Source organism: Myxocyprinus asiaticus, chromosome 38, assembly GCF_019703515.2.
Source record: "Myxocyprinus asiaticus isolate MX2 ecotype Aquarium Trade chromosome 38, UBuf_Myxa_2, whole genome shotgun sequence".
Lineage (NCBI taxonomy): Eukaryota > Metazoa > Chordata > Actinopteri > Cypriniformes > Catostomidae > Myxocyprinus > Myxocyprinus asiaticus.
The window spans coordinates 27,999,725-28,017,395 of record NC_059381.1 but is presented as its reverse complement, the minus strand read 5'-3'; the positions used below and the strand labels follow the sequence as shown (position 1 = coordinate 28,017,395).

Here is a 17,671-nt window from a genome sequence, read left to right as displayed (position 1 = left end):
CCATGGTATTCTTTGAAGTACAGTGGAGTACAATCTAATCATCATTACCACCTGACTCTACCATGGTACTTGTATGTTGCCCACAATGTTGTCTAGGTAATACAGGTAGAAAACAATAGTCATTCGTCACCACCGCCCTGGCCTGTAGCTTCCTATTGACATTTGAGCTAAAAGAGAGGTAGAGAGGAGACCGCCTCTCCTCATTTATACAGCTTCACTTTGAGAGATTTCAGGAGTCAAATAAGACCTTCGCAAACTTTACACGACCCGTTTCTTCGTCAATGTTATTTCTTCTTTAACGTCAGGACTTAACATTACCGAAAACATGACTCTTCCCTACACCCAAACCGTGAGGACTCTCAAAACCGTGAACGTCTCGGAACAGAGCTCACCGACGCTCTTGTCACCCACTCCGTTCGCGATAAACGAAGGCACGACGACGTACCGAACGGTGAATCTCTCGGGAGCCCAGCTGCAGCCGGTGCAGTATATTAACAGCGCGGTGGACGGAAATGTTGTGTACGGTGGAGGCACGCGTTACCTGGTGCCCGTACAGCAGCGGCCCGCGGAGTCGTTCGTGTACTTGAGTCAGGCGCCGCGCGTCGTCTCACCGGTGTACGTACAGAACATACAGCCGGTGAGCGTCAGCAGCTTCGACGAGACTGACGTCTACAGACAAGTAGTGAGTGTTCATTTACACCTGGACATTGTTTTTCTTTCAATTACTGTGCAAGTTACACGTTTTACATAGTAGCATATTACTGTATTGCAGTAGTAATAACAATGTAACAGTTAGTGTTACAAGCAGCCCCACAGTAATTACACATTGAGTGCCTTGCAATGTAATGTAATAGTGTGACCCACTTTTCCATGACTTTGATAATATGTAGGGTGAATACAGGTAAAGTTGGACACTTTCTGATAAATTGTTATAGTGGTGTTGTTTTAAAATATGATGATGCCTAATAACTTTTCCCATCAGAAAAACCCATTTAAAATAGCTAAAGATGTCCACTACGCTATACTGAGGAAAAAGAAAGAAATGTTAAATGCAAAGGCTTAAGTGTCTCACTTAACCAGTTGTCCCACTTTACCTGATTTATGTTCATGGTAATTCACCAATTATATAATGTTTAACAGGTCAATAGTTCATGAACATTCAAATATTAATATATATGAAACATTCAAATCTGAATTGGAAAATATATGAATCAATTTCATGAGTTTAAAACTGTATACTGATCTGTAATGCATTATGTAAGGTAACATTTGATCATGTTATGAATTGTATTATTAAGTGGTAACATTTCCTCCTTCGTACCTTTAGATATCAGATCTATAACAACAGATAACAGATTTAAGGAGAAGAACAGATGAAGTAATTCTCACTGAACTAAGTTTAATTAATGCACTCAAACACACACACACACAAACCTCCATTACATCATTTGAGGTTGCAGAAATAATGTCAGGCAGGTTAGATATGAAACCTGCACAATGCAAAGGTTTTAATCGTTGTCATCTTTGGACCACATTGCACAAGAGGACCAGTTTGGTGTATTCTATTGCTGTATTATGAGCCTTGTGAAAGATCTGTGATTATTCTAATTTGTACTATCATCCCTGTTGTACTCTCTGTTTTTGGTTTCCCACAAGAAGTCCTGATACAATTGTATTTTCTTATATTCAGAGCTTCAGCCAGTCCTCCAGTCCAGTCAAGAGCCCTGAACCCTCAGAGGTAATAACACATCCTGCAAACACACAGGCAGGCAAACAAATGTGCTTTGAGCTACTCACAGAGTAACATTAAAGGCTGAGTACGGTATGCATGCACACCTATAGGGTTAATCTTGCACTGCACACAAACATACACACCCAAATGTACGCTTGACCTCCTGATTTTGATGCTTTTACCATGGAATACTCGTTTTAAAAAATGGTTGTATAAGTATTCATCTGTGTGGGACTGCATCATACACACTTTCTGTTAAGTTTGCTCATGCCTCTGGCTTGTGAGATGAGCTGGGAGAACCAGCTTAAATGTAAGCTAGGATTTAGCATGCGTGTGGTTGCACGCACATGCTAAAGTTTCAATGCAATTTTTATTATCAGTGAAAGTTGTAATAGCTGCAGGGTTTAGGGTGTGTTTCTCAGAAAGAATGGACTCAGTATTTCCCAGGGTAGACACCCATTTAGATTGGACCTGCCAATATTCATAAGAGAAGTGTTGGAGGGAGTTGCCCTTTAATCGCAACTGTAGCTGTCAACTAACCTGCAGGTGAGCGGAAGGTGACTAGTGTGTACTGGATGGTTATCGCTTAATGTCTAAAGTCGTGAAGATGATGTTTTTGTTAAAATATTTTCTTCTATCGCAGTTCAGTGATATAAAAACTGCACTTTAACTTTTTTATATTTAAATAAGCCATTCGGTTGATTTCTCCCAAAAATGTGAACACTGTGGCGCTTTTAAAACAATGCTCATTTTGTTTGAGCAGTCGGATTGACTTAAAGGAATAGTTCACCCAAAAATGAAAATTCTCTCATCGTTTACTCACCCTCATGCCATCCCAGATGTGTATGACTTTCTTTCTTCTGCTGAACACAAATGAAGATTTTTAGAAGAATATTTCGGCTCTTTAGGTCCATACAATGCAAGTGAATGGTGGCCTGAACTTTGAAGCTCCAAAAAGCACAAAGGCAGCATAAAAGTAATCCAAATGACTCAAGTGGTTTAATCCATATCCTTTTTTACTATAAGTCAAATTTTCACATTCTTCTTCTTCTTTTTTTTTTTTTTTTGCTGATTCACATTCTTCATGCATATCGCCACCTACTGGGCTGGGAGGAGAATTTAAAACAAAAAAAGGACTTAAATATTGATCTTTTTCAATAAAAGTAGTTGTAGCATCTCTAGTGTTCATTTCACAGGGAAAGTACCGTGATACGTACAGCAAGCCACGTAAAAAATCATTTTGTAAAAATGTATTTATAGTAATGTAGATTCTATAAGACCCAGTTTTTATTTGCCAGGTTTAGGTTACATTAGATTGCCTAGGTATTCCTCTTTCACTCTGATAATTTAAATACATGGACATGGTGTTGTGTGTTCCATTTTTGGATGAGTCATCAGGCTTTTATACGGCCTATCCTTAATTTTCTAAAGCATTACAAGCCACACAGCAATTTAAAGACAGTTGTCACTGTAGGGCTGTGCTTGTGGGCATGCTGGGACAGGAGTTAGAAGGACATCATTTGCAAGTTTCGTACACAAAGGTGGATTTAATTAGTTGTAATAAGGCGTATTTCACACAACACACTTGGGTTGTCTTAAATGTTAGGGTTGTGATGTGAGGCAGCATTGAATTTGGTTAGGTTTTTCATCATTATGATGTCATACAGTTGTGGTGACTGAATTATGCAAAATATTGATTCCAAAAAGTACACAAAAGTGGCTGCAGCAAATGATGAACTGAGATTTGGAAATCAATATATGTAAAAAGCAGCTGCTATTCATTTAACTTCTTATGAGGCTTAAGTCATACGATAAGGAGATGGTGTGATAATTTTATGATAATATGCATAGAAGCAACAAATGTGAAGTATACACAAGTCACTAGCAGTCATGATGTAATACACAAGCTTGTAATTCGGTCATGCATAGTTGAACTCAGACGCTGGTTCGATTATGTTGTAATGTTAGGAAATGCTGATTGCGGAGTACTGAATATCATGAGTTACAAGTACAAATTATTATAATTGTCTGTACTTTCAGCTAATTATATGGAATAGTCAAATCTGAACTAAATTGTTTAGCTGAAACAAAATGTATTTTGGCCAAATTCATAATTTAATTACATCTAATTACCATTAAATGAGTAAAGCATAAAAGCAGTCTATTGGTGTAAATTATAAGGCCAGTACAATACACAAGCATTCACAAATCAGAATGTCCTGTTAAACACTCAGCAAATGAATTTAAATAGACATGTGGATTGTAGCCTTGTGACCTGGAGTCTTTTTTAACGATTTGGTAATTAAAAATACATGAGTCTCGACATAGACATTATTGCATTTGTGACTTGACTGGATGATTTGATGATTTGTGGAGAAATTTTTCAGGAAAATGTAAAATATGTGCAGTTCACACCTTTTATATGTAATTGAAAACAAAAAATTTTCATACAATAATGCATATGTCCAAACTAATGGATGACAGCAAACAATTGCCAAACATCTTATGTTATCCACAGTACGGTGGGGTGAGCTAGCTATTACCGATATTGCATTAGCCTATTTTATTTAGGAGTTTTGCTGCTTGTTCAATTTACTTAATCAAAATAAACAAAAGCAACACAATTCTGGAACATTTTGTCACAACTTGCATTCTATCATTTAAATTTGTAAAATGGAAGTTAATTTAATCCATTTGAGTTGGGACTACATTAATACTTTTTGTGGTGTTAATGTAGCATTGATGAAACTGGGCAGGGGATTTCCATTTTCCAGCATGCTTTACCTGGTCCTCGATAGGGAGAGTAATTGTTAAAATATAAGTGTTATTTTATGTGTTTTTGTGCAAGGTGAATACAAGGTGGGATACTTGTTAGTGTTTAATGTTTTGTTATGTTGAGATTTAGAAGAGTTTCTGTTATTTTGGAGTTTTTGGCATTACCATTATGATGAAGAGGATCAGGACAGGAACATGTCTCATATGAAATTGATTGCTTGCATCGTTGCACAAATGCTGTGCTAATCGTAGCATAGTTACTAAACTACACTCTAGTGCTTCAAACCAGCATGTGGTTAGCATGCTAAGATTCACTTTCATTAATTAGTACATAAAGAAATAAAGATTTATTTGAGTTACACTGACACATCTAATTTTGTTGGGTTTACCCAATTCAACTAGGTTCTTTCTACACAAAGTTTTTGTGCTGAAATTACATTGTAATTTTAAGTTAAGAAAACTCATTCAAATATGTGGAACCACTGTCCACGATTTAATCAAGTTCAGCCAAAGAGCAAGTTCTTTGGGTTTGTGGCAATATCAAAACATTGCTCTGTTTGTTTGAGCATCCTGACTGTCCCAACATAGCAACACTGGCTCAACCAATGGCGTGAGTTTTGGGCAGGACTATCTGTCTGTCTGCCAATGGGGGTTGGATGGGTGTTCGAGAAACCTGTATAAAAACAGTCATTATTTTTGCAATTCCATTTGGGATGCTTTCTAATGGCACAGAAATTACACACGTAGGCTTTAAGGTTAAAGTTTCAGGTTAATTATTATATGTGAAATTCAGATTGATTATAAATATGACATTATTAGAAATAAATTAAGAAATGGTTTGTAATCATGCTTCATTTATACTTTTTTACAATGTAAAAATTGGTCATGTGCAATGTTAATGCCATAAGCAGATACTTCTACCTAATGTATTTAGGTTGATTCAGTTATGTTAAATAATATATTTGATTTGAATCAAACTAGTTCATTAGATGTAACCACATGAAGCACATAGGTTAATGGTTTTTTATTTCCAGTGTAGTATGACCTGAAGAGTTGGAAGTTTTAAATTCAGAACTTGACTCAACTTGAAATAAACTCAGTGACACAAGTCTTTTCGTTATTAGCACTTGGGACGATTTAGGGCTTGCCAAACAAGGACTTGGAGCCAAATCTGAATGTTAAAACCATGTTAAGTTTCACTTCATACTGCAGAGGGATTTGTTGAACCCCAGGGAAGAGATATAGACATGGACACTGCTTTCAGTCAAACAATTATTTTTATTGTTTCAGCTCCTCAATGTGGAGCATGATTGAATCTTTCTCTCAGATATTTACCATATTTATGTCTCCATTCCACTCCACTCCAAGTCTCATTAGGATTTTGACACCCAATCTACACTGGAAGCGAGTTGATAGAAATGTAAATAAATAATGCTAGGTTTGATCACATGACCACATTCCATCATCAGATTAATTGCTTCATAAGATAATGCCTTACAGTGACTTAAGAGGACTGGCCTTTTTTATTAGGATAAAAGACAAAACATTCTGGCGCTTCAGTACTTCATAATGTAAAATCACTCACTTTCTCTAGATATCTCTTCAGAAGATTCCAGTGGTCAGACAGCTTTAGTTTAAAAAATGAGTGCCACCTTCCTTTCACTGTAGACCAGAGCAATGACCTGCTGTTCTTACACTGAACAGATAGGCTTTTGGCTTACTCATTGACCTATTTTTGCACACAGTGAGGTATTGTGGACCAAAGCAATAGCCCCGAAAGGACATCCCAAAGTTGCAGATTCAGTACAAAGTCAGAGACTTCTAACAATTCTTGAGAATTCCCTTATCAGTAGGTCAGACAAGATATAAGTGTTTGCTTAGTTTTGTGTTCATTTTCTGGGAGAAAAGTGAAGAGACACTGTTATTAATTTTTAAAGATAGAGATAGTTAAGATAAGGGATATTTGACCTAAAAATGAAGACTCTGTCGTCATTTACTCACCCTCATACACATACGAAATTCATTCTTCAAACCAAGATGTTTGCCAGAATGTTAGGGAGTTCTGATTAACATCTTGTGTGTTCCACAGAAGAAAGAATGTCATACTGGTTTACAACAACATGAGAGTAAATGATGACCATTTTTATTTTTGGGTGAACTATCCCTGGGTGAACTTGTTAGAATATTAAAAAATAACTTAAAAGCAAGTTTTTATGGAAAGTAAAGTGTTCCGTTACTTTTGCATTATTTTTGCGTTACTTTTTTCTCATGCCACTTTCTCTTCTTCTATGCTACGCATTTCGTACAAATAAGCCATGCATTGCATACAAGAGATGTTACAGGTCATGCTAGCTACTGTACAACACTCATGTCAAAACAACGTAGTAAACAAACAGATATTTAGAAAGAAGGTCTTCATGTCATATTTATATTAAAGAATCAATAACATGAATATGCATGATTTGTTTTTCCATCAACATGGCAGCCAATATGAATAATGAAGAATAACCACTGTCTTACCTAAAGCAGTAAAGTCCAACACTTGAACCTGCATCATATATGTCATCATGTGCTGTGCCCATCGACAACGTCAGAGTCAATTAAAGATGTTTTTCCAAAGTCAGGATAAAATGCAGTGGGGAATGCCAGCCTAACATGTTCAAGGAATGTGTTTGATAATAAAAGAATATTTATCACTTAAGTCATCTCAGTGCACGCTTGTTTTGAGCTGATCCACGGTGCGTACAGTCGCCACTGGTTGATCGCATACAACTTCAAAGGCGCATGTTGATACAACTTGAATGGATTTGTTTTTAATGCTACCAAAATGTCATAAAAACAGTTTGTTTCATGAATCAAGCTACTTGTTTATTATAACATTTTTTTAAAATCTTTTTAGAAACTAAGACATTTCCTCTGTGTACACAATCGATGTAGAGCGTTGCTCAGAGCCACTGATCCAGAGTCAGCATTTCTCATCCCATTCTCTCAGTTAGGGGGAGCTGTAACACGGAGCAGTTCGGCTGCATAAGTCTGTGAATTTAGCGAGTATTTCACCCTGTGTATCATGTTGTGGCCAGTGGAAGACTAGTCTTATAATCCCTCTGCCTAAACTCGATTACTGATTTTTTTTTTTAATGCAGTGTGTATTAACACATGAATCAATTGTGTTTCACTCAACCGAATGCTGACTAAAAGGTTATTGGCTCTTTTACCTGCAAGGCGGGACTTCCTTTCTACATCCATTGACTGTTGGGTGCTAGAGCTTTTTGATTGGGCGTTCCAATTTCTCCCGTTCATTTCAATAGAAGTGACTCATCTCTGCTAAATAGTCTCTGGCCTCAGACTCTATAGAACTACAATGCGCATCATGCACTACGTCTCCTCCCTGAAGTTTGCACTCTTTTACTCCTGAAGTCTCACAATACAGGGAAAGTAGAGGTGTACAAAAGCAACACGTTACTTTAAAAAGTAACTCCGATATTATGGTCTAAAATAAAAAAAAATGTTGTGTTACTTTACTCATTACTCGAAAAAGTAATCTGATTTCGTAACACGCGTTAGTTGTAACTCTTTACCCCCAAAACTGATTACCTGTGTATAAGCGGAGGAGAAATTCAGTGGAAATCAGGCCCTGTCCAATGAGAATGAGGCTGCAATACTGCTAGACTTTGCATACAAGAGAGAGTTCAAGAGGTTCTAATTTATTCCCAGAAACACTTTGAGAATTAGCTCTTCACATTACTCATATAATCTAACTCAGGTGATGTTTTATAATGCACAAAACAAGCTAGAAGTAGTTTTAGAAGTAGTTGGACTATTAGTTCTAGTGGTATTACTTCTAGTGCAGTTAGTAAAACTACAAGCACTAAACTCTATTATGTGCCCTTGCTTGCCATGTACAGTACCTTCTGCGACTTGTCCGACAGTAAAAGTAATGTCCAAAATACTTCTCATGAACATTGATGATATCTTATTGTCCTAATCTCAGAACAACACACCCAGACACAATCTTTAATTCACGGAACTCCACATTCACACCCAATCTACTAATCCTACTAAAACATGATTAGTTATCATAGTGAAAAAGATTGCAAGTTAGTAATAGGAGCAACTGTTAATGACTCAGCTCTGTCATTTGTTGTTGCAACTTCAAACCGGTTTCGGGACAGCAGGATCAATAGTGAGTCCACAGACACACACACACACACCCTGTTAACACTGTCAGAGCTGGTGTTTTTTGCCATAGAATGCGTGGAATGTCCTTAAGGTGTGACACACCCATTGTCAAAAGCACTTGTCTTTGTATAAGTACTCTCTAAACATACAGTAATTTTTGCTGGCCCCTGCAAACTTCAAGACAGATTTCATTTTACTGTAATAATATCAACTGCCTTCCCATATTTTTGCTGCATGCGTGGAACAGGGTCATGCATTAATAAGCTACTGAACATTTTTAATGGTTGTTGGTTTTTTGTTTAAAGCTCCTGTAACTCATCTGGGTGCTAGCAACCAGAAGGATATGTGTTTGATTCCCAGGAATCACACAAGCTGATAAAATTGCACTGACAAAAGTGGTAACCTGCAATTTTTACCTCAAGGATCTATTTCTACTTGTTCTAACCCATAAAAATTACCTTCATTGGTGAATTTAGATGTTACTATATGAAGCACTTTAGGGACTGATTGTAAAAAAGGGCTTAAATATTGATCTGTTTCTCACCCACACCTATCATGTCACTTCTGAAGATATGGATTTAACCACAGGAGTCTTATGGATTACTTTTATGCTGCCTATATATGATTTTTACACCTTCAAAACTATGGTACCCATTCACTTGCATTGTATGAACCAAAAGAGCTGAGATATTCTTCTAAAAATCTTAATTTGTGTTCTGCAGAAGAAAAAAAGTCTTACACGTCTGGGATGGCATGAGGGCGAGTAAATGATGAGAGAATTTGTTTTTTGGGCAAACTATCCCTTTAACCTAGATGTAATGTAAATGAGGAGTGTAACCAATAATCAGGATCAGAATGCTGATTATAGATAATTTAGTAAATGTTTACCAGTTGATTAATGTTTAAATCTAAGATCTAATTTAGTGTCAGTCCCTATGTAAATCTGGTTGAAACCAGACCCTGCGCGAACCCTCCTTATCTGAGTCTCTCTCTCACAGTGCCTTGGAATCCAGCCTGACCACTATGACACAGCTCCAGTTCTCTCAGATGTTATTGGAGGACTGTCAAAACTATTGCTCTGTGTCATGAGTTTAATGTCACACCATCAATCATTTTAAAACATTAAGTAAATAAAATACTAAGAATGCTTCTTGAATGCAATTCCATCAATCATTTTGAAATGTAAGAAAAAACTTATTTGGGATGCACTATATATTATTTTAGCTGTAATGAGCATTTTTATGTCATGGCCAGTAGCTGATGTGTTTGCTGACATTGTGAATGTATAATAAACAGCTTTGGCACTAAAGCTCCAAATTATAATTTTACAAATTTTAAGTGAAAGCAGACATCAAAACATTATAATATCCAGTTGGAAAGACTGATAATTGTTTAGAACCAAGGATGTAACCACATGTTCAAGATTGAGTCAAATGTAAGAAGAAGATAATAATAGAAAAATGGTGTACTGTTTGAACTGGATAAAATAAGACCTGATATTATCTGCTTCCCATATTTGCCTAATTAGACTAATACCAATAATAATAATAAATGCTGTCTGATATGAATATGGACATACCAATATAATTTGTATCTCTACAACTAATGCTTCTAGAAAACTAAAATTAAAACTACTTTTGATTCCAGTTTAGGTGATAAAGAAACCAGAAAGATTTTCACCTTTTGAACTGGTCATTGTGTTTGGTGAATATCGAACTCTTTTCATATAAACAAATTCATTCTCTGTGTTACAATGTACAAAATACACAATAAGCATCTTGACCTTTCTAGGAACAGCCTCAGTAACCACATGCAACAAACATTTTCTACAGGATGACTTAAACATTTATGGTCAGGGCCGGCCCGTGGCATAGGTGACATAGGTGGTTGCTTAGGGCGCAAAATGACAGAAAGGTGCTGCAGGAGAGGATTTTTTTGTTTCCAGAAGTGCACCCTCTCGTGACGACTGTGCACCCTTCTACCCATATATTGAGCACTAGCACTATGCGATATATTATAATCGGATCCTTATCATATGTGGACAAAATGAGTGAAAAAAAGAGCCAAATTATCAGGTGCGCAAGGCAGAAAGCGGCATAAAGAAGAAGAGCAGAAAAAAAGAGCAATATAAAGGTAAGAATCACAAGTTAACGACTGTTCATGTCATTCGTTGATGTTTACTTACTACTTTGAAATAGCTTATTTAGAACCTCTTAACTGGCACGGACACTGTGGGACATTTTTTGCTTGTTTTATTTAAGTTTAGTGCAAGTTAAGTGCAGTGTAATTTCTTTAAAATAAACTTAAGCTTCTATAATGTTGTTTTAATTTCAGCTATATTGCTGCTTGCTTTCACTTCACCAAAAAACTCCTAAGTGTCTTCTTTTAAAAGAGACCATGATGGACTGTATTCTAAAGCATTCATGCTAAGCACCCTCAAACGAAACTAGAGCACCCTCAGTTGCAGACCAGGGCAAAGTACTGCCCACAGGTCGATTTATCATGAATGTTTATTAATTGATCTTTTATTTATCTGGCTTTGAGACCTACCGCGCATCCATAAGCTTTTAATATGCTCAGGGTTGCTAGATAATAGATGCAACACCCCATTCAGAGATTTATACATGCACAAATAGGAAATATTTCACCTTATGTCATAATTTATGCAATCTGGCAACCATGTGCATGCTCTCTCTTCTCTTCGAAAAAATGAAATAAAAAACGTAGTGCTCAATAGTGCAGTATTATGCTACAATGATGCGATAATATAGTGATGCAGCCACTCCGTGTCCATTCGTGAGGATGCGTGTGCCATTTAGTGCCAAGTCTGCGAGCAAACCTTTTCAGTGATGAATTTCAGTAAAATCCCAATAGATCTTCACATCATTCACACACGAAGGTGACACGCAAGAGAGGAAAATGTTTGTTCTTTGTGTTATTTGTAAAATGCTGAAGTCCCTCACACCTGTATGTGAATGTTACTCTGGCAGTAATCATTTATCAGTGTTATGCAGCCTGTATTATTCAGTTGTGTGCTGAATGCCAAACAAACCATTGACGAGACCCACATCATGACCCATGAACATGTAAACGGGTTGATAATGTTTTCAGAATAAAACAACTTTATCCACTTAAACATTAAAATAAGCTTTTAGAATCTATAATTTCCAAATATTTTATTTGACTATTACACCAGACTCCTGATGTAGAGTGTTAAATTGAATACTAAATCACCACTGCATTGAAGTATGGTAAAATAAACAATAATTGTATTCAGCCTTTATTCAGTTTTACTAACACATGATAGAAAAGTAGCAGCACAACTTCAAGCAATCGCAGAATGATCCCATCAGTCAGTATTCACTTCAGAAAATTGTGCATCATTCATTGAGTGCATGAGTGCACTTCTACTTCTGGGCTTAAAAGATACAACTATGCTGAATTTTTATCTTCTCTCTTCCAAGATCTACTTAACGGCTGATGTGACCCCTGTATCAAAATAATCGCACACACCTGCTTAACTGAATATGTAAGACTAATACTGCAAATTGGCAAGCAGATTTCCTTGAATCCCAGCAAACACACAAAAAATCCCTGCATTTTGTGAACGCACAAAATGCTGCATCAATGTATGTCCTATCTGCAGATGTAGCATTTTGCTGTCATTTTCAAAAAAAATGAAGCAATAAATTTTTTACATGAAAATTTTTTACATGAAAAACTGTTCCTTACGTTGTTTTAGTAGCATTTAAACATGATTTAATCTATTAAAAAATGTGTAATTACGATACATCTCCACTTTATACAGAGCACCCCCACTATTTTCAGAAACACCCTCAGTGATTTTGATCTGGAACTGGGCCTGTAGCTGGCTAACATCTACAGATACATTCAGTTATATAGCCTATATTTTGTAGGACTATTTTGGGTGCATATTTCATATTGCTTTCTCTTTTTTTTTTTACCCTTTGTTTTATTAATGTGCAACCATAGGCACAGTTGCTTATGTATGTGTGTGTGTGTGTGTGTGTGTGTGTGTGCTTACATTTCTTTATTTGGGTTTGAGTAAAGCTCATGTCTGGTCTCTTTACTCAAAATAAGTAAAGTAAATAAGTGCCAATCTAAAATCTCACCTAGGGCACCAACAGAGCCTGGGCCGGCCCTGTTTATGGCTCACTCTGTTCCAGACATGTAGTGCTATTAGATGCTTTCAAAAGCATTGTCATTCAGTACAAAGAGTCAAGCAGGAATGATTGATCTGGATTGATGCAGAGGTGTGGTGTTTAACTTGCTATTCATCAAGGTGTGGACTCTTGTAGTATGCAACACTCACAGTTTAGTTTACAGAACATGATTTAGCCCTTAAAGAATACATAGAAAGTGGCTTTGCATGAAAAGTTTCTTTCATTTTGGCAGTGTAATAGGCATGAGCCCCATGTGCTGTTATGTAAGACTTTCAGGTTTTGCATGTAGCAGTTTTAATCACGTGCAGGGGCAAGTTTATGATTTCTGAGGCCCCAAGCAACCGACCAACCCGGGGCCCCATTTTGAAAAATCTTGCTTAAAAAATGACAAAATTGATTTGAAATCTTTTTAAAATGTTAAATTGTCCCTATCAGCCATTGTAGTACATTCAAAATGTTTAATGAAATGAAAATCTTGTTAAAGATAATTAATGCATGTTTTCCGGTTTTTCCACAATACAGTGATTAAAAAAAGCTATATTTACTGTACCTACATATATATATATATATATATATATATATATATAGAGAGAGAGAGAGAGAGAGAGAGAGAGAGAGAGAGAGAGAGAGAGAGAGAGACTTTTGTGTGTGTGTGTGTGTGAACAGGGTGTGCAAAACCTACAACTTCACCCAGTAACATTTTGAAATTCAGTTGTTACAGTATATATTAATATTATAACCCAACAATTATTTATTGTTGTCCAGATTGTCATTATAATATGATATAATATTATTATTATTACTTTGAAGATTTTTTGAATACAATAGTAATATAGTTCTGTCTTTCTTACTTTCACCTGGAGCTTATATTCTAATGCTGCAGTGTATTGGTCATCATCTTACATAAGGCTGTATTTAAGCATCATAGGCAACATTTGTAACAGTATTGTAACAGTAAACATACAAGGCACGATGGCCCCTCAGAACACTAGAGCAGCAGGGGGAAAAAATTTGATGTTTACCAAGTGCTGAAACTTTGCTTGGTGCAGAATAATCTGCAATTATGTTAAACATTGTAACAGTCACCTCTTTGCAGCCTGAACTTGTTCAGAATGTTAAATCTTAGAGACACCTGTGCTAAAAACAATCTAGACACAGTGCAACGACTGAAACAGAATGCAGGTGTCTGGACATGTGTTTTTGAAACCTGAAGTTCTTTTTAACTTGACACAGTGTCTAAAATTTTTCCAGTCCTGCGTGAGACACTAAAGAAACAGCTAGACACGATGCAGCAGTCAAGGACGTTCATCCAGCGTGTGTTTACATAGAAAAATAATGGGAAAACAGGGTAGACGCACGCAAAAATACATTCAGTGTGAACGGCCCCTCATCCGTTTGCATGTGTTTGTGAGCAAGAGCCCGTGAGTGAAACAAGTTCGGAAGGCCTGTATATATTTTTCATAAATTACAAACCCGAACCCAATGTCCTACTGACCCGAACCCGCCGGCTTCACGAACCGCTCTGAGACCGCAGACAACAGCGTATTTGCACGTGTACCCAGAACAACATGTCACCCCTCAAGCGGTTTTTGCAGAGCTTTCCTACCAGGTCAGGGGGCCCTCGACGTCCGGGGCCCCACGCAATTGCGTGGTTTGTGAAACCGCTACTGATTACATGGTTGATTTGTTTATTGAGTTAGATAATACTAAACTGAAAGCAGAGTATCTGATAAAACCTCTTTTCAAATTACATTCGATAAACTCTCTTGTGTAATCAAAGCTGTTTACAAGTCAAACACTCTCTGCCAAAATTTGCATTTTTTATTATTGTAAGTTATATTGTGAAATTATAGCTTAATTGCAATATTTACCAAAGGCCAATGTCAATGAATAATGCACAATTTCTGTTTTTAAACCGATAATTTCAAGTAAAAGTGAATTTCAAGTAAAGATTGTGTGAATTGTTTTATTTATTATTACCAACATGATCACACAGGAAATCGACATGTTGCTTCTGAGTGTTCATGTGCCTTGAAATCAACCCTATTCTGGAAAATTACTGACAAGCGTCATCAGACATTTGCATCAATTCAAATGTGATCACCTTTCCCTGTGGCGCTACTGATAATGTGTTGCACAAGCAACCTCCAAGACATGAATTATGTCCAGTGGAAACCAGGACGTAATTGTGTTCACATTATCAATGATGCGCGATCCTGCGATTGCATTTTTGCTCTAAAGTTGCATTTTTACTCCACTAATGGTTATTTCACCTGGAAACTGGAGCTCTCACATGACCATAAGTTTCTGGCTTTTGCCACTGGGGGCAGTGGTTCAAATTTTGGTAAGTACAGACCGATTCTATTGGCAGAACTTTTGACCTACCTTCACCGTATTCACAGTGCGATCAATCTGTAATTACAGTGTATATGTGTATATCTCAATTGCTATAATGAAATTGTGTATTAGCCTATTTCACACTGGCTATATATTGTCATTATGTCAGCCATCGCAACCCTTCTCTAGTTATCGTATCAGCATCGGCCATTAAAAGTAGAGGTAGGCTGATATATCGTTTTTATAGATTAATCGGTACCGATAGTTGCTTTTTGGAACTATCAGTTATCAAAATCTACACCGATTGTTTTTCGTCATTTCAAAATAATTGTCCCCGTTATGTTTTGGGCTTGTTTATACTTGAAAGTCATGTGTTATGCACCAAATCTTCATTTATTCTGGTTATTATTGAGATGTTGGTTGAATAAAAAACTGTATCTGGGATTTTATTCATTTTGGCCTCTTTGTGTCTGCCCGTCATAGTAAAAAAAGACTAAGAAATTCTTTTGACATTCTATAAATCCTTTTTAAAAACTAACGGCCGATTAATCGCTTATACCTTTCCCACCACCTTAGTTACTGGTATCAATAAAATCCACTATCGGTCGACCACTAATTAAAAGAAACATGGTCGACCACCACTAATCTGAGTCATGCATAAACATCCTGTCTTCCTCTTTCTAGCCAGAGTCGGTGGAGAACAACAGCTTCAGGAAGGAGGTTGTGGACGTGAAGAATGGTCTTTCCACTAAAACGATCACTGAGGAGATCAAGGTGGAGCCGGTTGTCAAGATAGACAACCGCTACTTTGGGGAGCTTCTTGCCGAGGTCTTCCGCAAGAACTGCGACATTCACACCTACATCTCCGAACATGTGGCCAAGATCCGGGGAAGGTAGAGGCTGTTTTTCATTTAAGGAAATAAGTGTGAGAGGCCATGCTATAGCTGTCAATATAGTCATTGTGAAAGGCTGTTGTTAGGCACAACGGTTACTATTAAGTTTTTAAAACTGCTACTGCATAATAGAAATATTGAGGACACAAATATCGATGGTTCTAGATGCTAGTAGCCGAATGTCTAAGGATATGGGCTATAGACACCAATGCAGTAGGTTAAAGGCCCCAGTATACTTCTTACGAAATTGTAGAAAAAAGGGTGTGACATAATTTAGAACAAAATCTGGCCAAAATGAAGGTGTTTTTGAGTTCGTTTTGATGGTTTGTGACAGTTTGCCAATGCGAACTTTCAGGAAAACTTCGTACCGGCTGCTAAACACTTTCTTACTGCCATTGGTCCACATCATCAGTAGTTGTGACCTGGAGCTCCACCTACTTCGAGGCCGACAGCTAATTCTGTTTACGTTGCTCAGTCAGTTAAGATCAGTCAACATGAACACACCAGCATGCAGAGTAACTAGCGAACTGGTGCGAACTTACCTACATCTGTATAATTGTTTGCACAGAGACGTTTTCCAAGAAAATTTCATGAGATTTTAATTAGTCGGCAAAAGGAATCAAATATATTCAAATACTCTTAGTACCCATTAACTCTGTTGCTTGATTTGCTGCTTCACTCATGCAGTGTGCAGTTACAATAACATAGTGTAACCGGTGCATATTATGGCCGCATATAGCATGTTAAAGCATTAGCGCCATGAATGCAGAATGTAAACATGACAAATTACACATTATCTACTGCAGATATATTACTTTAAATCATTGAGTGGTTAAAACAGCTTCTTTTACTGATCTCATTTGAAATCTACTCACAGGGTGAGGTATGAAGTCACTGATAACACATTTTAATGTCATATTAGTTGAAGTTTTACATTTTGTCTGCTGTGTTCTCATATTTAAATGCTCCTCTGAACACCTTCCCCAGTGACATGACCGATATCTGAATGTTCGCACACAGTATACTGTTGCTCAGCTGTTTTTAACTTCTTTTTGGCTCTGAGCGAAGAGTGAAGAAAAACCTCTCTGAGAGTGTATTGGGGCCTTAAGCCCAAATCGGCTGGACCTGTGTTCTTAAACAAATCACTTAACCCCAGGTAGCTCCAGGCGTCAGTAAACCCAAACCTCATTACTGATTTATCTTGTGTTTTTTGCCACGTTTGTCACTTTAGCAAGAGTATACATTTTGCAGCCCATAAGGACATATATCATAGTGTGTTTTGATAGAGATTTTAAGTTAAAGATGTGCTTGCAGATAAGACGAAACCGCCTGTTAACCCTGTCAAGCGCTATCAAGATGACTGAAGAGATGAGAATATTGAGAATGTGCGAGGAAAGCTATAACCGCCTGCAAGACATCGCTATCTAATAAAAAAATCTTATCTTTTTTTAATTTAAGGAAAATTGAAAGCGGGTATATTTAGTCAGAAAACAATGGTCACTTTCTCAAATGAATCATAAGAGTGAAACCCCTAGGCCTTGCCCAAAACTGTTTAAGAGCAATGCTCAATC

At 37.0% G+C, this 17,671-nt stretch overlaps 1 protein-coding gene across 1 annotated transcript in view; it reads left to right on the top strand.

The window, feature by feature from the left end:
- Positions 1-2: 2 nt before the first annotated feature.
- LOC127428777 (protein POF1B-like) overlaps positions 3-17,671 on the top strand; it is a 37,356-nt gene continuing 19,687 nt past the window's right edge. Inside the window, exons 1-4 of the mRNA XM_051677375.1 lie at positions 3-27; positions 246-682; positions 1,691-1,738; positions 15,892-16,100. Coding sequence (XP_051533335.1) covers positions 3-27; positions 246-682; positions 1,691-1,738; positions 15,892-16,100 — 719 coding nt within the window. The remainder of the gene's footprint in view (positions 28-245; positions 683-1,690; positions 1,739-15,891; positions 16,101-17,671) is intronic.